Source organism: Mustela nigripes, chromosome 3, assembly GCF_022355385.1.
Source record: "Mustela nigripes isolate SB6536 chromosome 3, MUSNIG.SB6536, whole genome shotgun sequence".
Classification (NCBI taxonomy): domain Eukaryota; kingdom Metazoa; phylum Chordata; class Mammalia; order Carnivora; family Mustelidae; genus Mustela; species Mustela nigripes.
The window spans coordinates 35,813,391-35,834,385 of record NC_081559.1 but is presented as its reverse complement, the minus strand read 5'-3'; the positions used below and the strand labels follow the sequence as shown (position 1 = coordinate 35,834,385).

Genomic DNA, 20,995 nt, shown 5'->3' with positions numbered 1-20,995 from the left:
ACCATCAAGTGGCAGAAGAGCAACAGGAAGGCAGAAGTCTTACCAAGTGAATGGGTGCTGGTGGCACCTGTGCACCAGCTGCCTAGCAGCAGCATTGCTTCTTGCAACAGCACTTCTGCTGGCAACAGCACTTCTGCTGGCAACAGCCCTTCCCACAGCCACAGCCACAGGAGCTGCAGCCACAGGAGCGGCGGCAGCAGCAGACCACAGGGACAGTGCAGCAGCACCCGCAGCAGCCGGTGCAACAGGGACAGCAGTTGACCCGGTAGCATCTGCAGGTGGTACAGCTGCCACCACAGCCACCACCACAGCCACCGCAGCCACCACAGCCACCGCAGCCACCACCGCAGCCGCCACAGCCACCACAGCCACCGCAGCCACCGCAGCCGCCACAACTTCCACAGCCACAGCACCCCATGGTGTCAGGAGAGTAAGGACTCAGGAGAGGTGAGGAGGGAGACTCAGGAGGTGAGGAAGGTCTGATGCCGCCTTCTGCTGGGGGAGCCCCTTATGTACCATCTTGAGGAGGAAGGTGATGGAGTGAGTGACCCAGAACACATGACCCAGCACTTCCTCACGGCTGCCAATGTAGTTTCCACAAGAAGCTCATCCAGGGCTATTCCTTGTTTGCGTTCTTATGGGTGATATTTGACCCAGTACATTTTCTAATTTTAGTTTTTCTTCTTCAAGTCATTTTAGAGGCAAAGAGACACTAATCTTCTGGAGTTGTCTTCATTTCCAGAGAAAAACAGATGAATCGTTGAAATTATTTTTTAATTTTTTTTAAGATATTATTTATTTGAGAGAGTGAGAAAGAGCATGAGGGGGGAAGGTCAGAGGGAGAAGTAGATCCCCCATGGAGCTGGGAGCCCGATGCAGGACTTGATCCCAGGACTCTGGGATCATGACCTGAACTGAAGGCAGATGCTTAACCAACTGAGCCACCCAGGCGCCTGAACCTTTGAGATTTAGAATAAAGAAAGTGCTTAATTATTGCTTGCTCCTTTTCTGCCTCTCCTCAATGGGTTTTTCTCCATATCACCAGCAGAAAGCAACCCCCGTTCTAATAGAAACTTCAGAGAGGCAGAGTCCATATGAATAACCAGACTGAACAAGCCACTTCTTTCCAATGGTTTTCACATCTATCATTCTCATGAACCTTACACCTCATTAAATGGGCCATATGAGTTCTTGTGACGTTCCATGTTCACAGCTGTATTTCCAAAGAGACGTGGACTATTTTTAAACTGAATGACCTTCTTTTCTTCCTCAACCTTGTAAGCCGTCTATTGAAAATCTTGACCTGATGTTCCTGTCTCTCCTGCTACACTCTCTCCCTTCATGCTCACATCCACACCCAGGGCTTCAGTTCCCATGGGCGTTGCCCAGATTCCTTCCTCCAACTTAGAATCTCCTCCATGCTCCAGATCCACCTGCCATGTCCCAGGCCCCAGGCTCAAGGCATAATCTCCCCAACCCAATCACCAACCCCACCAAAAAAGCTATATTCCTCCACTGTGTCTTCTCCATTGAGCTGACAATCTATTAAAAAGCTCTGAATCCCTTGTTTCTCTTAGCCCCGTATCTGGTCTTCCACTGAATTCTGTGATTGTGCCTCCTTAAAATCTCTCAAACCTATTCCTCTATCTCTTACCCCACTGTACCCCCCACCCTGGCGCATCTCAGCTGGGTGGTTAAAATGCATGCCTTGGTCTACAAACCTCAAAAATAGTTTGAGATCATGAATAGCAATGCCAACATGCCTCTGGGACCTTACAACATTTCCTCTCACTCAGATTCCTGAAGAACAATCTCACCAGATTGGGAAAATGGGCCCTGGGCAGCAAGCCAGTTATAAATCATAGTTTGGGGAATCTGTTGGCCACCAACGATCTCCATGAAGGTCTGCAGAACTCCCTGAGAGGCCAGAGGGCTCCTCCAACAGCACACGTGATGAGGAGCCCACTGGTGCTCTTGTTTTTCTTGTCCATGTTAGTCGCTAGCCCTCCAGTCCCACCCAGGACCACAGCGGCACACTTCACCATACTTCACACTCCTTCTCACCGCATTGGGCCCCTCCTCGCATCTCTGGCCTCTGTACCTGCACCCCTCAAAGTTCCCACCCTTCTTTCAAAATCTCCAAGGTCAGACTCCTTTTTTTTTTTTTTTAAGATTATTTATTTATTTGCCAGTGATAGAGGGAGAGAAAGCGAGCAAGCACAGGCAGACAGAGAGGCAGGCAGAGGCAGAGGGGGAAGCAGACTCCCTGCCGAGCAAGGAGCCCGATGTGGGACTCGATCCCAGGACTCTGGGATCATGACCCGAGCCGAAGGCAGCCGCTTAACCAACTGAACCACCCAGGCGTCCCACCAAGGTCAGACTCCTTAGTGAAGACATCAACTGATCTTATCTACTCAAAAACAAAACTTAAAAATTAATTCCTTGTCCATTTACATCATTAAAATGACTCTTAAGTGGATTTATTTGTTATAAAATAGTCGTTAAAACCTGGTTGTGAGAAAGAACAGTGTTATGCTTCACATGAAGAGGAAAGGAGTCGAAGTTTCCAGCTCCAGAATTTTTCACTGGTCAACAGATGCAATGATGGTATCTGGCCTTTCACATCCCAGCTCCCAGGATTACTTCCTATTACAAGCTCTTTGAGGTCAGGGACCATGCCAGCCCCTGGGTGCTCACAGATCACCTGGCCCAGGGTGTGGTCTGCAAGCCCCACAGACACAGGTATCGTGGGAAGATGAGATTCGGCCCATTCCTGATGATAGCTTCACCACACTCTGGGTTCCCAGAATGCCTCCCTAGAACTTTCTGGGTTTTTTTCAAAGTTAAACTGGAATAAAGGTTTTATTTAAACAATAAACTAAACATGTGATGAAGACAAAGATATCTAAAAGGGAAGCAAATAAGAGATGATGGGATTCTTCCCTGTAAGTAGAGCCAAATAGCGACAAGGAAGTGGTCATGTGTCTTCCTGCTTTCCTCCCAGTGCTGGTATATAAGGGCTCCACCAGCAGAAGGTGGCATCAGACCTCTCTCACCTCCTGAGTTTTGCTCCTCTCTACTCCCTCCTGAGTCCTCTCTCCTGATACCATGGGTTGCTGTGGCTGTGGAAGTTGTGGCGGCTGCGGTGGCTGCGGCGGCTGCGGTGGCTGTAGCGGTGGCTGTGGCGGCTGTGGCGGCTGTGGCGGCTGTGGCGGCTGTGGCGGCTGCGGCGGCTGTGGCAGCTGCACCACCTGCAGATGCTACCGTGTGGGCTGCTGCTCCGCCTGCTGCCCCTGCTGCTGCGGCTGCTGTGGGGGCTGCTGCAGTACCCCCGTGGTCTGCTGCTGCCGCCGCACCTGTGGCTGCAGTTCCTGTGGCTGTGGCTCATGTGGCTGCGGCTGTGGGAAGGGCTGTTGCCAGCAGAAGTGCTGTTGCCAGCAGAAGTGCTGTTGCAAGAAGCAATGCTGCTGCTAGGCGGCTGGCCGGCCTCTGGGGAAGTGCTGCAGGTAACCATGCTATAGGTAAGACTTCCCCCTTCCTTTCTGTCAGCTCCTTTCTGACTTTTAAGTCACAAGCGTGACCTGAGCCTGGTCACCAACCCATAGGAATCCCACATTCTGTGGTTTCTGTCATCCTGTTTGCATTTAATAAACACCAGCCAAAGTGTAAATGGACAGCCTCCTCTGTCCATTAACTTTCAAATATTGCCCTTGACAAAAATGAATCAAGATAGCTAATGTTTTGTGTTCTTGAAATGCCTTTAACTTTGTGTTTATTTATGTCCTGTTTTTACCATTGCATTGCCATCTCTGTAAATGCAAAACAACTCTTTTCTTAATAAATTATACTAAATCAGCCTCAAAGACCTTTGTTGTTGTTGTTGTTTGTTTGTTTTTGCCAGTCTCTAAACTATCTATCCCTTGGGAACAATGCATTTCAATCTCAACATGAAGTAGGTAGTGTATAGGTGAACATGACAATGAGTTAAAAGCAAGAGAAGTTGTTTGCAATGGATATAGATGGGTTAGTAAATGGTTAATCCATTGTGGGTCTATCAAGAAGCAAAGAACTCAGGGGGCACATCCTTTATCTTGGCAGCAGAAGGTCATAAACTAAACCCTTCCCAAATCTTTCTTCTGATAGAGTCAGCAACAGCAGTCTGAGTACATGAAAATTCATACAGATTCTGCGTAGTCATTTGACCACTTAAGAGCATTGTCACTTTTGAGGCTTATCGTTTATGATGCTCACTTTTTTATACTACTAGGGTCTTTTTCTACTGCATGTTGATCCCGACTGTCATGGCCTCATAGCTGAGAATTACTCCAACAGGCAACATAAATGGAAGCCCTGAATCTCTCACATCTCTTTGCCCATTAGCTATAGTCCATGAGTGCTTTTCATTCAGCCACCACCTCACTAAGCATCCATACCCTCCCAAGCAGCTCTCTCAGAAGTTCTTCTGGAGCCATGGTAGGGGCCACGGAAGTCTGTCTGTCAGCTACTACGAACTACAAAATTGGCTTTCAGATGTAGTGTCAGAAGATGAGCATTAGATTCAAAATAAACAAACTGGGAAACTTTCATACCATCCCCTCAGCATTGTCTGAAGGAGTCCACACCATTACCCACAATAAAATGTGTTCCTGATCACCCTTTCTATTAATTTCCCATAGTGATGCCTGGCTCTTTTCTGTGCTTTCCAGATTCTTGATCCATCATGGTTGGTTTAGCAGTGAGCTGAGAGAGAAAGGAGGCAGGGGTCTCCCAGCTGGGTCTGGTGGTGAAGCTGGGGTTGAGGAAAAACAAGTCCCTGTGGTTTGTCTTCAGAAGGATATTCTTGCTCCAACACCACAAATCCATATGGAGTATTTTCTTGTCACTCAGAGCAGAGCCTGACAAACTAGATGCTTACATAGGCTGAAGTGACCAAATGCAATGAAATCACCAAACAATATATGAATTGAGTAGCCATGTCAAGTAAAATCTCCAAAGGGAGCCCCTTAAAAGATAGTCTTCCTTTCCCCCCTTGAAATTCAGAAGATAAGGTTTGAGAAGAGGGTCTGAGATGAGCTTCATCAAATTCTAAGTTGATACACAGAAAGAAAGAAACATGCTGCTGTTGCATCCACAATGTGGCACATGTACACAGTGTGGTTCCTGGTTTTCCTTGACACACTTAGCTCTCTCTTCTTCCTCCTGAGCGTGGTCCACACTAATTCCCAGTACATGAAGCTACCGCAAAATCCACAAGGAAATCACACAGGATCCATGTATGGGGGCTCTGGTGACAGGGGCTGGAACGCATGGGAAGGCACACAACCTGCATTTCACCTCAGTTCTTGAATGTTCCTCTCTGTAATCTAATTGCAAAATACGGGTCTTCATTTAGGTGATCTGAATAATTGGGAAAGGTATAGGCAGGGCCTATAAGGATTTGAAAACAAAGGCAGAAACATATCAGATTGAAAAATGAAAATATTTGCTGAACTCCGTTGAAATACAGAAATATTTTCCTTAAATTGTGATCCATCTTTTTGTTGTCAGTACTGGGTCCACCTGAGAAACATGTGCCTTGTGGCAAAAGAAGAGGAAAATTAATGCAGAGACAACAATTGTTGACCTTCCCATTGCAGGGACAATGACCTCTACCACTTTCTGGCTCTGGCCCAAAGTAAACCAAAAGTGGCAGAGAGAACATACACTGAAGAGTTCACAAGAAAGCCTTAAGATACAGTGCTATGAAGCCACTCTGAGTGTTTTTGAGAACTATCTCTCCACCTCTGATGGAAACAGCTGCAGCAAGCATCACACTTGGCCTTGGATTACGATTCCTTGTACACAGCCCACCCCACCCAAAGACACCCTAAGGCAGGGTATCTTTGAACTACTCTATCTTTGAACTGGCTTCAACACCTTAGACCCACCTTTATATCTAGGAGTTTCTCTGAAAGAAAGAAGTAGATTCTTCTGAAATATTTAAATCCTTTTAAGTACTACTCCTGATCTGAGTCATAAAATGTCATTTGTATTTCAGTTTGTATCTTCCAAGTGAATGATGGCTATAGGGGATTAACTCAACTCTAGTTTGCTCCAGGTATAAAGGAAACATCTTGCTCATAAAACTGTTTTCCTATCAGGAATAGACTATCACAGTCTGGCAAAAGGACTCACATTCAATGACCAGTCAGATCCCCTCTAAGCTCATGAGTCTCTAAAAAATGGAAATACAATTTAAAAACACGCATCACTGGGTGCATGGGTGGCTCAGTAGGTTAAGCAACTGCCTTTGCGTCAGGTCATGATCCTGGAGTCCGGGGATCGAGTCCCACATCCGGCTCCCAGCTCCATGGGGAGTCTGCTTCTCCCTCTGACCTTCTCCCCTCTCATGCTCTCTCTCACTGTCTCTCTCTCAAATAAATAAATAAAATCTTTTTAAAAAAATTATTTAAAACACACATCACAGTTTGAGTTGTTAAGTAAGATCTAAGGGACGCCTGGGTGGCTCAGTCAGTTAAACTTCTCACTGTTGATTTTGGCTCAGGTCATGATCTCAGGGTCATGAGATCAAGCCCTGTGCCATGCTCAGCATGGGGTCTGCTTGAGATTCTCTCACTTCCTCTGTCTCTGTCCCTCCCCCAATTCAAAAAGAAAAAAAAAAATAGATTTGAAGTAAAGTCAAAAGAAAGCTTGAGCCTCAGCAAGACCCCAACTGAGGTTAAATTAATATAAACAGAAGAGAATGAAGATAAGTCTCATGTCCACCAATGCTGGCCCACTTAGCACAACCTGCTGGCATTGCCTTTTGTATTTAGGGAGATAGAAAGCTAAACTAATAATACCAAAAGTCTAAATGGGCACTGCTGGCTGAATTTATAGGGGAAAAAATGAAAGGGCCTGCTCAGCAGGGGTGGAACTCTGCCCTTGACACAAAGAGTAAATGGCCACAATAGATGGGAATCTAAAGTAAATGAAGCCATCCATATTTTGGTAGCAGATACATTTCTGAAAATGGGTTTGAAGTGGTTCTTTGTGAATAAAACAGGATTTTTTTTTAATGAATTAGGGACACATTTCTTAATAAATTAGGGACACTTCTTTCTTTCTTTCTTTCTTTTTTCGGGGGACACTTGTTTCTCTGTAACTGTCATTTCAAAACAGAATTCAGAATATAGATACATTATTCTTTCAAGTGTCCCATTGGTGTTCATAGCTGGAATGCATGGACAGTAGTGGCAAGAAAACTATTCTCATCTTCTAAGGGATGTTTAAGTGAGATTAAGATGTTCTAGGGGGTGGGATAAGGTAAAATCAAAATAAAGGCAAAGAGAAACATTTAGTGATTAAAGTTTTTATTTTACTGGAAATTTTTAAAAAGTGTTATTGACAAATAGAAATACAAGATAAAAAAGGAGTAGACATAAAAGCACATACATGGGAAGGAAATAATCACATACATCTAAGAATAATAATGTGATCCCATCTGATGGAACTCCGTGATGTCAGCTCTTCTTTTGGAATTTTCATGTCCTTGTTTTTGCTATGTCCTATTTAATTGGAAACTTTTCAGGGAGGAAAATTGGAAACACCCAAAGCAGGAAAAAGAGGAACCTAAATCCAGGAGCAAAGTCACCAAAGCTACCCAAGAGGGTAAGTCTCAGACTACCAGAGGACAACATGTAGGACCGATGAATGAAGTGGAAGATATTCCCATTATCTCTTGTGCAGGGACAGGGGCCAGATGGCCCTCTTAGCAGCAGCATTGCTTCTTGCAACAGCACTTCTGCTGGCAACAGCACTTCTGCTGGCAGCAGCCCTTCCCACAGCCACAGCCACACAAGCCACAGCCACACGAGCCACAGCCACACGAGCAACAGGTGCGGCGGCAGCAGCAGACCACGGGGGTACTGCAGCAGCCCCCGCAGCAACCGCAGCAGCAGGGGCAGCAGGCAGAGCAGCAGCCCACACGGTAGCACCTGCAGGTGGTGCAGCTGCCACAGCCGCCACCGCAGCCACCACAGCCACCACCGCAGCCACCACAGCCACCACAACCACCGCAGCCGCCGCAGCCACTGCTGCAGCCACCACAGCCGCCACAACTTCCACAGCCACAGCACCCCATGGTATCAGGAGAGTAAGGACTCAGAAGAGGTGAGGAGGGAAACTCAGGAGGTGAGGAAGGTCTGATGCCGCCTTCTGCTGTGGGAGCCCCTTATATACCAACACTGCAGGGAGAATATTGACCCAGGACTCAAGGCCACTTCCCTGTTGTTGTTGATGTAAATATCCATGGCTGAATCTCACATGGCCTTTTATGCACTTCCTTAATGGGTCCTTCTGACTTGTAAACTTTGCTAAATTTATCTTTTACTTCTCTTTTTAAGATCATTTTAAAAATAGGACAGGAAGTAACTATGATATCCAGTTTTTGGGTTGTTTTCTTTTGGGGGGGGGTGTTGGAGGGTTTTTGGTAGACATCTGAATGGGTCAGAATTTCCCTTGGGTACTTTTACATTTCTTGGTCATTATTAGCCCAGGACAAGATATTTTCATTCCTATACCACTTATAACCATTTACTAAATGGTGAAGCATCCCTTTAGGCAGAATCAAAGGGAAATTTTGAGAATCAAAGGGAAAGGTGATCCCAGGTCACGTTGTTTCATCATCCCAAGGCTGAGTTCCTTGGGTGTTTCTTCCTCCTGTAACATCAGTTAGAAGAAGACTCTGATTCAGAGGAGAAGGGATCCAGTGTTATCAGGGGTTATGACAGAGTGACCTTAGCATTCTGCCAGAAGATAGAAGCACATCCTAAGCACAACATTCCCAAGCCAAGTGCCAAACTCAAGGAGCCTTCTGCTGTCATCAGCCTGTTTAAAAAGAAAGACAAACGTAGGGCACCTGGTGGCTCAGTCAGTTAAGCATCTGCCTTCAACTCAGGTCATGATCCTGAGATTGTGGGACTGAACCCCATCTGCCTTCAACTCAGGTCATGATCCTGAGATTGTGGGACTGAACCCCTCCCTGCTGAGCAGGGAGCCTACTTCTTCCTCTCCCTCTGCCCCTTCCCCCAACCCCTGTTCATGCTCTCACTCTCTCTTGCTCTCAAATAAATAAAATCTTTAAAAAAGAAAAAGAAAGACAAACCTAAAGGTATATTTCCAACAGTTGCTCAGTCCCTAGTGATCATGGACCAGTCTGCCATGGAATGCTTACTTGAAATGGTTGCTTCTAATTAGCCATTCCTATTCAGAGGACTCTTTCCTGTTAAGAGGAAATAGTGAAGGCAATCACTGCAGTCTGCAGGTCAGGTTCTACTGACTGTTGTAGAATATGAAAGTGGTCTTAACAGCCATCCTAGGACAGTCCAAGTGGCACACAGATGAGGCAAGCCCAGGTGTCCTGGCAGCCCCCTGCATGACCCTGAGTTGAAGGAGTTTGGAGTAATGTTATAGTCCAGGTCTTTAACACAGGGCTCTCTTCTGGGTACTTTTTAAATATTTTTAAAATTTATTTATTCATTAGAGAGAGATACAGACAGAGAGAAGGGGGCAAAGACAGAGGGAGAAGCAGGCTCCCTGCACAGCCCAATGTGGGACATGATCTCAGGACCCCAGGATCACGACCCAAGCCGAAGGCAGATGCTTAACCAACTGAGCCACCCAGATACCCTTCTGGTTACTTTTTAGTTACTGTTAAAGAAGTCTTAAAATTTAACCAAGGAAGTAAAGCCCTGTACTATGAAAACTATAAAACTTTGTGAAAGAAATTGAAGATGACACAAGCAAAGGGAAAGATAGTCCATGTTCATGAATTGGAAGAGCCAACATTGTTAAATGTCCATACTACCCAAAGCAATCAACAGATTCAATGCAGTCCATATCAAAATACCAACAGCATTTTTCACAGAACTAGAATAATCCTTAAATTTCTACAGAACTGCAAAAGACTCTGAATAGCCAAAGCCATCTTGAGAAAAAAAAAAAAAAAAGAGCAAAACTTGATGTATCACAATCCCAGATTTCAAGGTATACTACAAAGCTATAATAATCAAAACAGTATGGTACTGGCACAAAAACAAACACACAGATCAATAAAACAGAACAGAGAATCCAGAAATAAACCCATGCTTTTATGGCCAGTTAGTCTATAATAAAAGAGGCAAGAATATACAATTGTAAAAAGACATTATCTTTAACAGTGTTTGGAAAACTGGACAGTAACATTCTAAGAAATGAAATTGGACCACTTTCTATACCATACACAGAAGGAAACTCAAAATGAATTAAAGACTTAAATGTCAGGCCTAAAACCATAAAAGTCCTAGAAAAAAACATAGGCACTAATCTCTTTGATATCAGCCTTAGAAATATTTTTCCAGATACTTCTCTTTTGGCAAAGGAAACAAAAAGAAAATTAAACTATTGGGACTATAGTAAAATAAGATCTTTCACACAGCAAAAGAAACCATCAACAAAACAAAAAGACAACCTACTGAATAGGAAAAGGTATTTCCAAATGATGTATCCAATAAGGGGTTAATATCCAAAATATATAAAGAACTTATACAACTCAACACCTAAAAAAGCAAATAATCTGGTTAGAAAATGGGCAGAGAACAGGAATAGACAATTTTCCAAAGAAGAGATACAGATGGCCAATAGACACATGCAAAGATGCTCAACATCACTCATCATCAGATAAATGCAAATAAAACTACAATGAGATACTACCTCATACCTGGAAGAATGGCTAAAATAAAAAACACAAGAAACAATAAGTGTTAACAAGGATGTGGAGAAAAAGGAATCCTCATGCACTGTTGAGGGGAACGCCAAGCTGACCCAGCCACTATGGAAAACAGTATGGACACTCCTTAAAAAATTAAGAGTTGCCATATGATTCGGTAAGTCCACTACAGGGTATTTACCCCAGTAGTTACAAAAACACTAATTTAAAAAAATATGTGTACTCCTATGTTTACTGAAGCGTTATTTATGATAGCCAAGATATGGAAGCAGCCTAAGTACCTATCTAGAATGGATAGAGATGTGGTATATACATGTGATAGAATATTACTCAGTCATAAAAAAGAATGAAATCTTGCCAATCGCAACAACATGGCTGGATCTAGGTGGGATAATGCTAAGTGAAATAAGTCAGTCAAAGAAAGACAAATACCGTATAATTTCCCTCATATGTAGAATTGAAGGAACAAAGCAAACAAACAAAAAAAAAAAGAGACAGACCAAAAAAATAAGACTGATATAGAAACTATAAAAAACAAACTGCTGGTTACTAGAGGGGAGGGGGTGGGGGATGGGGGAAATAGATGATGGGGGTTAAGAGTACAGTCATCGTCATGAGTACTGAGTAATATATGGGATTGTTGAATCACTATACTGTATATATGAACCTAATATAACATTGTATGTTAATTATAGTTGGATAAAAAAAAAAGTTTTAAAGATGACTTCTTTATGAAGGCAACTGTCCTACTTTTCAGAGCAGAAAGATAATGGAGGGGCACCTGGATGGATCAGTTGGTTAAGCGCCTGCCGTTAGCTCAGGGCATGACCCCAGAGTCCCAGAATCAAGTCCCACATCGGGCTCCCTGCTCAGTGGGGTGTCTGCTTCTCCTTCTGCCTCTGTTCCTACCCCCAACTCATTCTCTCTCTCTCTCTTTCTCATTCATTCTCTCTCAAATAAATAAAATCTTTAAAAAGAGAGCCAGAAAAAGAAGGATAATGGAGTAGTTTGGCACTGTACAGACCTTTAAATCATCCTTACATCTACCTGAATTCAGTCGCCACAGTTCTCTCCACCTGCCTCTCCATCTACTTGTGATCTCTTTGTCTGTCAAATAAATAAGCAAAGCTACTTAAATAATAAAAATAAATTTTAAAAACTGAAAAATAACTATCCTGGGAAATACACAATGAGGAAGCACTGCTTCCATGCCTTCGGCTCCTACGTGTTTCTCCCCAATTCTCTAACCTTCAAGATGCCTCTGTTCTCATTTAAAAGGGCTTGTGAGCTTCTACCTTAAAGCACATTAATATTTTCCATCATATCAACTTGGAGAGGGAGCATCATATGCAATTAACTAAGTAGTTATCGAATTATCCTTGTCTTGGTGGGGTAACTCTGAGGACACTGTGAGAGCACCATGAGATGAATCAAGACTCTCAGTCTGGTGAGAAATGCATGCTGGAAAGAGGGAAAAAAAAAAAAAAGAATTCCAAAACACGGCACCAGAACCAGAATAACCCAATCAATGGACTTTCTTAGAGGTATGAGAAAGAAGTTGTTGATTCTGGGTTTATGTGGGAGAAGGGGAATTGGGAAAACTGACAGGGACCATCTATTGCAGGAAAGGCTTATTTTCCATAGAAGGGTTTCAGTAAGGATTGGAGATGGGAACAGGTGAGGGGTGATCCAGGCAGCAGCCCCATGGGCCTGCCCCTGGTACTTATGGAATGGGACCCAGGGGAAGGCCTGGGAACGTAGGTAGAGTTAAGGGTAGAAATCCCTGGGCAGGTATCCCTGCTTTTTGAAAGTTCATGTTAGGCTACTTTGCTTTACAAAGACCTACGTTAGCACCTGTTTTTGCTGATGGAAAGAAATCTGAAAAGGCTTTTCACTTTTATGATTAAAGCCGAAATTATAGAGCTGTTCCAGAGGCAGGGAGAGCAACCCTACCCAGCTCCTTCCTGGGAAAGCACCCTCAGCATCCCACCATCAAGCCCCCAGAGCTTTGAACTATGTCCTCGAGCATTTGTGCTTTATCCCCATTGACTGTGTGCATCTGTTCGCAATATGTGTCCTAAGGTTGCAGAAAAGCCTCAGAGAGGTGTTTTGGGAGTCTGGGAATCCTCAAAAATGTTTCCAGATAAATTAATGATAATTGCTCCTTCTTCAGTTTTATGTCTCTTTGGTTTATGAAAGTGTTCATAGGAACACTCTACTTCTGGCCAGAGAGCAAGGGGAAGCTGGTCCAGAAGCACTGGGGGTGTAGGGTTCATGGGACCCAAGATTCATATTTCTGGAAGGTGACCGACCACAGAACCAGGACTTGGGAAGGTGAGACCCCCAAAAGCTGGGACCAGTTAAAAGGCATTTGCAACAGTGTTGGCCAGATAACCTCAGTGTTCTAGAGACGGGGACAGAGAGGGAAGGAATAAGTGGTAAGTGGGGCACAGAACATTCCCCAGGGAACTCCATCAGAGTAAAGAAGACAGTATCACATTTACAGTAACAAACAGTGTTTTACTAGATCGGCTACTCAGTCCCTTAGTAAGTGGCCAATAATTATTGTTGAATGTGTCGATCTGATTAACTGAATTTTGCTCATCATTGGGTGCCATGTAGCTCCACCCTCTCACCCTCTTCAGAGTCCTGCTGCCCTAACAACCATGATCCTGGAGGGTCCTCAAGAGGTTTCAGTGTGCTCAGGAATGTAGCACACTCAGTGGTCCTGTTGAGCATCCCTTTCTCCCCTGGCCAGTCCCCCAAGACTGGCGGTGATACAACTCTGAGCCCTTGCAAGCAGGAAAACCCATCACGGGACATGGTGGCTGCCACCGGCTGCAGGCACTGCCTAAGGGTTGCAGATCCTAAGCCAGAGCCAAAGCTCCACCATGATGGAGCCAACACTGTCACCAGACACTGCCCTGTGCTGTGGCTGCTACCAGTGCTGACCTTCCCGGCCACATCTGTGCCAGTGTCATCCTGCCCTGATGTCGCTCTGCTGCCATGGAGAGAATGTCCTCCCCCACCTGATTCCATGCTCCAGACTCTCCATGTCTGTCTGGGAACATTTCTCCTTGACTTTTTTCCACATGCCTCAGACCCAAGACCAATTGCTCTTAGTCCCCAACATGAACCACTCAAAAGACCTCTAGTAACTGGGTCATCATCATAGAACTGAACACCGTTGCCTGACTCTTTTCCCTTCAAATGACCCTCCTTGCTTTTGTTTTCATTAATATGCCCCTCAGTCTTCATCTCAAGTATCCCTGGACAGTCTCACTTCACCATTCTGGAGATCTAACCAGACATGGCAGAATCCCAGACCGGTCGAGCTGAAGTTCATATGGAACAGTCACTGCCTAAGTGTACGAGGCATCATGGAAGCAGAATTGATAGATACTTGTGATTATCTATATGATTTTCTAACTCCTTTTTCTAGTTGAATAAGCTAGACAACTTTACCCCTTCCCCCTACATACTTGCTACTGCCCCCTGTTTTTGTACCAATGATGCCTTCCCTTGTAAAAGAGTGTGGGAATCCCAAAGACTAAACGAGACTCCTACAGATACCATCTGCTGGGTTCTTTGCTTCACTTGAACTTTTACCAAGATTTTGAAAAAATCACATCGGACAATGATCAGATCTCTTTCAAATGGTGACTACATTCAGATTAACCGAATGCATCTAGGATGGTCAGCTCATCTCCGTCCCATCGGGATAGAAAACAATTCCAACTCCAACCTGTACAATCAGGTCTTTGAAAGCCTTATAGCATTCAAATGTGTGACCCATTAGTCTGTAACACAATTTCCTACCTAAAGCATGGTTCGAATGGATAAGCATGCCAGTTAAAAATAACCAGGTGTGGCTGTTCTAAATAGAGGATACTATGCAGCGCATCTATCAATTAACTTCCTACTTATAGTTCTACTTGGAATGATAAACACTTCAGCAAAGCAAACCACATTAACAAACATTTCACGTGCGGGCCATATGGGCAATGGAAAGAAATGTACTTCTAATTAACTCCGACTAATCAGAGATAGGAGAAAATATAATTGGGTAAATTCAGGGGGGAAACGCTTTAAAATAATAGTCCAACAAAATAAGAGTTGACTCCAAGTGTGGGATGTTTAAGTTCCAAGTGAATATTAAGACTTGTAAGAGTTCAAAGAGGGGCTAATTAACTCCAATTATGTAGCTAAGATAGGAAAGCTTATGAAGCAGGTAGAACTCAAGCTGGGTCTTGAATGGGAAACCAGATGGGAACAGGTAGAACAGGAGGAAGGAGTGGGGACTGGAGCATGCAGTCTGGGATCACCCTGCTTCCTCCCTTCACTTCCAGAGGTAGGATCAGATCCTTCTTTATCTCAGTTTCCTGATGAAAAGAATAATACCTCTAGCAGAGGGTTATTGTGGAATGTACATGTAATAATACCTAAAAACACTTAAGACAGAGCTTGGGACCTACTCAATAAAAGCCATTGTTAGAATTAGGATGGCTTTCCTATTTATTTGCAAGTTCTTGGGATTACTGATACCTAGTCACAGTCTGAGAATAATAATTCGAATAGGAATATTATTCCATATAGAAAATCTATGTTTATATCTGCATAGAAATAACAGTAGTGGGGAATATTTGGCTCCACCTAATGCTTCTTCCCAGGGCCAGACCTCATATAGAGTGAATGAAACACTTACCTGGGGTGAAAATTTAAGGTGGCACCAAAAATTTAAGGTAGCACCAAAAACCAAGTCATCAAGATGTTTTTAATACAATATTTTCAAAGATTAAAATTGGTGCAAAAGTCCATGATAATAACAGTATCAAAATTTTACTGAAAGACAGGGTTGGATGATGTACTTACCTGACTCAGCTTCCCCTAGTCCAACCCTTCTTCTTACTTTACAAGCGTTTGACAGTTTAGTGATGCCTAGGTATTTAAATGGTCCACAAGTCCACAAACACAAACATGGCCCCACCTACTGCCTGTTAAAGACTGTGGCAGGAGGGAAGATACATGTGGTTAGCATGAATGCAGAATCCCTAAGGTTCCATTTCCCAAGGGGCAGATTTTCAATTACAGTCATGGAAGAGGGAGGCCTCCACTGTGAATCATGTGCCAGGCTCTGGAAGGCCACAAAGATAAGCAAACCTTGCTCTCACCTTCACTCCTTCTCTATAGCAGTGCTGGGAGCAGAGAGTCAGCAGGGTGTCCAGCAGACTGGATTTGATCTGGGCTCCACTATGCAGAGTCTGGGAGATGTCCCCTAACAGCCCCAATTTCCCAAACAGTGGGGATAATTTTCATACCTTCCTTCTAAACGATTGTGAAGACCAATCAGGAGGAGACTTGCTGGCAGTATCAGCTGCTACCATCAATATCGCTGACTTGGTGGGTGACCATGATCCGTGATCCATGATTCATTTCCCCAGCTCTCCCACCTGTCCCAGGTAGCTCACCTGGGACTCTTGAATTCTCCTAAAGTCCATTTTCTTCTCCATTTGACATTTAAAATTTCTCATATGTCCCCATAGCATGCAGTTCAAGCCCCCTTCATCAGCGCCCAGACCACTACCTCAGCTTCTTGTCTGTTTTTCTGGCTCTAGACTTATCTCCCTGCACCCATTCTCCTTATGCTGCCAGACTGGTACTTTCCCTGAAGTACGTCACTTCCCGACTAAAATCCTTCAAGGAATCTTTCACAGTATGGAACACAATGTCCACACACTTGCGTGAGGTCTTCCCTGGCCTGGACTTTGCTCACTTCTTGGCCTCATCTCCTCATGTGACACCCACACCCTCAAGTCCGCAGCTACACCCAACTCAGGCTCTCCACACTGGTCATACTTCCTCTCATCTCTGACCTTTGCACACGTTGCTGCCTCACCTGAAATAGTTCCCATCCCTGCCATGTCCCCTGACACACCCTCTTCCCAGCAGCTGCCTTAACTCTTCTTGACTTGGTCTTAAGTGTCACTTCCTCCATGAGCTTTCTGTGACCCTGGCACCGCCACCACCTCCCCCACCAAAAAACAAAAAACAAACAAACAAAAACCTGGATTAGGTCTTTGTGCATTTCCATAATACCTCAGGCTCCTCCTCTCAGCCACAGCACTTACCATATTACAGAGTATTTCTCATTTACTTGTTTGTCTTCCTCCTCAGAGTGTAAGCACCCCAGGGCCAGGAGCCATTGCTTAGCATAGTCCAGTCCCAGCATCTGGCACAGTGAGAGGCACAGTGCGTGAGCATCATTCAGGAGTTTGAATACGCAGATACATCAGTGGGACAGAACAGGAAAAAATTATACCTATAGATAGATTTATTAAAAATTACATGTATAATTATAAAAATTATGTATATAATTTTAGGAAGAAAGTCCCTGTCTATCTATCTAACTATCTAGCGTCATCTCTTATTTATAAGTAACAATAATAAGATATAGAATACATTATTTGATACTAAAGAAAAAAAAAGCATTATGGGAACTCAGAGAGAAATAAGTTCCTAGCCTAGAGGTGGGGAGGTTTAGTGGGGAAGATGGGGCCTAAACTGAACCCATGCCACCTCTAAATGACCTTAGGGGGGTGTTCAAGAAGCATAAGAAATAGGACTTTAAAAAATAAAAAAGAGCTAAAGTCCTCCAGCCCCAGCCCCATTATCTCCTAGGTAAGCATGGTAAATGGATAACTCCCATACCATTTTTCAAGGAACCCAGAACAAATACACCAACTTCAAGACCATTTCTGGAGACTAAAAGACCCCTCTTCCTTAACCAATGCGTTAAGCATTGGTGGACGGTTACATCCTACCAGTAATGAGTTAAATAGCTGTCACCTAGATAAGCAGAGAATGTGCCCTTGTGTGGCCTAGAAATTCCTCTGATGGCTGAGAAGGAATTTGCTGGAACCTAGCTCTTACCTAGGAAGCAGTGTTCAAAGACCACCTGGCAGTATAAAGAACAGACAGATATCATCACATGGATGCATAAACATGGGAAGACCAAAAAGGGGGGAAATAAATGAACAAGGAACCCCGTTGATACTCAGAGAATCGTGTTGGTATAGGAAAAGGATTGTCATGTTTGGTGTCAGAAAATCCTGGGATTCAATCGGGATTGATAAACTGCATTTCTTTCAGTGAATTTCTTAACTGCCTCAACCTCAGTCACTTCAGCAATGAAATGGGTCTAATACAACTCACCTTGAAAACTTATAGTGAACTATAGATGGAGAGGTGTCCGGGAGAACTCAACACCCATTCTTTTTTTTCTGGGACACAGGAGCAGCATGCAAGCTAAAGGAGAAAACCCCTTGGCTGTCCTGCTGCTGGAGCTGGTCTGGCCACAAGGGTTGACCCTGATGTCATAACGTGTGGCTCCCCTCCCCCTCCCGTAGCTGAGCAGAATCATCCCATGCACTCAGCAGCTGGGCAACAGGACATCTTCCCTCCCCAAAAGCCTGCCCTGAGAGTTTGCTGTACAGTATCAGCAGAAGCAGAGAGAAAAGACACGGTTGTTAGAGGCACGGCCAAGGATGCTAGCAAGAAAAGAACCTTCTGGAATGCTCCACGGAGCTGGAGCTCCCTGCCGGGACCAATGCTTCTCAGTCTCCTGGGAAACCACCCAGCATTGCAAGATAAATTGTAGTTTACCTGCCTTCTTCCTTCCTTTGGGGCTTTCTTTTCTTTTCTTTCCTTTTCTTTTCTTTTCTTTTTTTTCTTAAATAAGTTTGAAGAAACAGAGTCACACCACCACCAATGCCCACCACCTTTACCCCACCCTGGAACTTTGAGTGTGAGCGCAGAGGCCCCTCAGGGCAGCAGTGAATGGGTCTGTGTGCATGTTTGCTAAGTGGCTATGGATGCAGGGTCCCGCCTCCAGACCGGCTGCTGGGTGAGGAAGCCGCGGGAGCGCCAGAGCTGGATTCACTGTGCGGGCTTGAGTAGCCCACGGTGAAATTCATAGAACACGGACGAATGGAGAGATGTTATCGTGCATCAAGTCAGTTTATTAGGAAATTTAAAACAGTAGATGTGGGACAGAGCAACAGAAAAGACAGTGCACAGGCAGAAAACCCCCAAACGGCCAAAAGCCAGGCCTGAATATTTATAAAAGAAAGGCCATTACAAACAAATAAACTCCTAGGGTTCCCAGTAAACTTTGGCTTTGCCCAGCTGTCTTCTCATGGGCTCTTTGGCTGCATCTGTTTCATGCTGTGCAATTGGGGCAAACCTGTGCCAGATGTGGGCAGAGGGAGATCTCAGAAGGATAAAGCATCAGGCCCAGGAAGCAGGAGCGGGGGAAGCCGGTGGCAGAGAGGCCAAGGGAAAGGAGTAGGTGGATGAGGCAAAGCCCAAAGCCATCTTACCCGTAGGGCGGAGGGGCCTCCAGCTCCCGGGAGGGGTGGAGCCGCCAGCCGCCTAGCAGCAGCATTGCTTCTTGCAACAGCACTTCTGCTGGCAACAGCACTTCTGCTGGCAACAGCCCTTCCCACAGCCACAGCCACACGAGCCGCAGCCACAGGAGCTGCAGCCACAGGTGCGGCGGCAGCAGCAGACCACGGGGGTACTGCAGCAGCCGCCGCAGCAGCCGCAGCAGCAGGGACAGCAGGCGGAGCAGCAGCCCACGCGGTAGCACCTGCAGGTGGTGCAGCTGCCACAGCCGCCGCAGCCGCCGCAGCCGCCGCAGCCGCCGCAGCCGCCGCAGCCGCCACAACTTCCACAGCCACAGCACCCCATGGTGTCAGGAGAGTAAGGACTCAGAAGAGGTGAGGAGGGAGACTCAGGAGGTGAGGAAGGTCTGATGCCGCCTTCTGCTGGGGGAGCCCCTTATATACCAACTGTGGGGGTGAGAGGGAAGACACGTGAGCACTTCCCTGAGGTTGATTTGCGCTCCTCTAGGAAAACTTCAGGCTCTTCCTGTTTATTTCCTGACACCTTTAGTCTCATTAAGTCACCTGCTTTTGGTTTAGCTAAATTTATCTCTGTTTCACCCAACAGGAATATTTAGCAAAGAACCTATCCCTGTTTCCAAATATAGCTGGTCTTGGAATCCATGAGCTGGGGAGAGCATCTGCCCACCGCATCTGCTCACTGACATTTCACTTGCTCACCAGTATTTGCCCCCCGGGGAATTATTATTTCCCTTGACATCTCTCTGAAGAAAATTCTGAGGGGTCCTTTCAGTAGGGGAAAGAATACAGAGAACCTTAAGTAAAGGAGGGAACTTGCAACATCCACCACGTTTTCTACCAGTGGTCAGCATGGCACAAAGAGGCCACATCCCTCTAGACAGCAGACATGGGTCCTTCTTCCCGGGACACATGCTCTGGCTGCAAATGGTGAACTCACTCAGCAAAGGCTAAAACCATCCTCCCTAGAGAAGCCCACAGTCTCCAGATCCAGCTTCAGGACCTTCCCACTCTCGAATGTCTGCCTTGTCATTAGTTCTGCTTACTTGAGTCACATGGGTAGCTTTGGTCTTAGTCACAGAGCAGGCGACAAGGTGGCCACGCAGTGAGTTTCACAGGCCCTGGGAAGGTCCCCTGTGCCCAGAGATGCCCTCATCTGCTGGCTGCCTTCGGAGCGTTAGCATGAATTTTAAAATAACACCGTAAGCCCATTACTTGCTCACATAAATAGCACTTTTTTGGGAAAAAATAACTACATTTTCCCAAAAATTTAGTGAATGCAGTGACATTGTTTTATACTTTTGCAAGTTGCTTTAATGTCTGATTTAATCAAAGATGACCAGCTTCTCACTAGCTACCTTCCACATTAATTGTTGGACTGTGTTGTTTTGGTTGAAGCGCATAAAGCAAACCCAGCCTCACACTGATACCCAGTTGGAAAAGGATGATCTTACCAGCCTCAGGGCCCTCGTGGGTCTTAGAACCTCACACTGAAGCTACCAGAAGAGAGATTTGGAAAATGGGGGTCCCTGAGGAAAGAAACTGCTTAAAAATGTTCCGAACTATTAACTTTCACCTCATCAAGTATAATAAATCTCTATGCATGGTTAGTATAAGGTATTATGATGGCTCAATGCCATTTAATGAAATTTTAGTGCTTATATGTATAAGCACTATACATTAAAATCATTATAAATTTTATATACATATATTATTATTAAATATATATAAACCCTACCTTATGCTGCTATATTTTCCAGGGGCATATATTTTGTTCCGACTCCATAATCCTCGGCTGACTGCCTCTGTCTTTAAACTGAAGTCCAGA

General features: G+C 44.9%; 2 protein-coding genes across 2 annotated transcripts; one reads left to right on the top strand and one right to left on the bottom strand.

The window, feature by feature from the left end:
- The first annotated feature begins 3,108 nt into the window (after positions 1–3,108).
- On the top strand, positions 3,109–3,851 carry LOC132012909 (small cysteine and glycine repeat-containing protein 7-like). The gene has a single exon (XM_059392696.1). The coding sequence runs from the start codon at positions 3,109–3,111 to the stop codon at positions 3,472–3,474; it is 366 nt and encodes a 121-aa protein (XP_059248679.1). The 3' UTR covers positions 3,475–3,851.
- A 15,326-nt stretch (positions 3,852–19,177) lies between these two features.
- Positions 19,178–19,495, bottom strand: LOC132012908 (small cysteine and glycine repeat-containing protein 1-like). Its single transcript, XM_059392695.1, has one exon. The coding sequence runs from the start codon at positions 19,493–19,495 to the stop codon at positions 19,178–19,180; it is 318 nt and encodes a 105-aa protein (XP_059248678.1).
- Between the last annotated feature and the right edge of the window lie 1,500 nt (positions 19,496–20,995).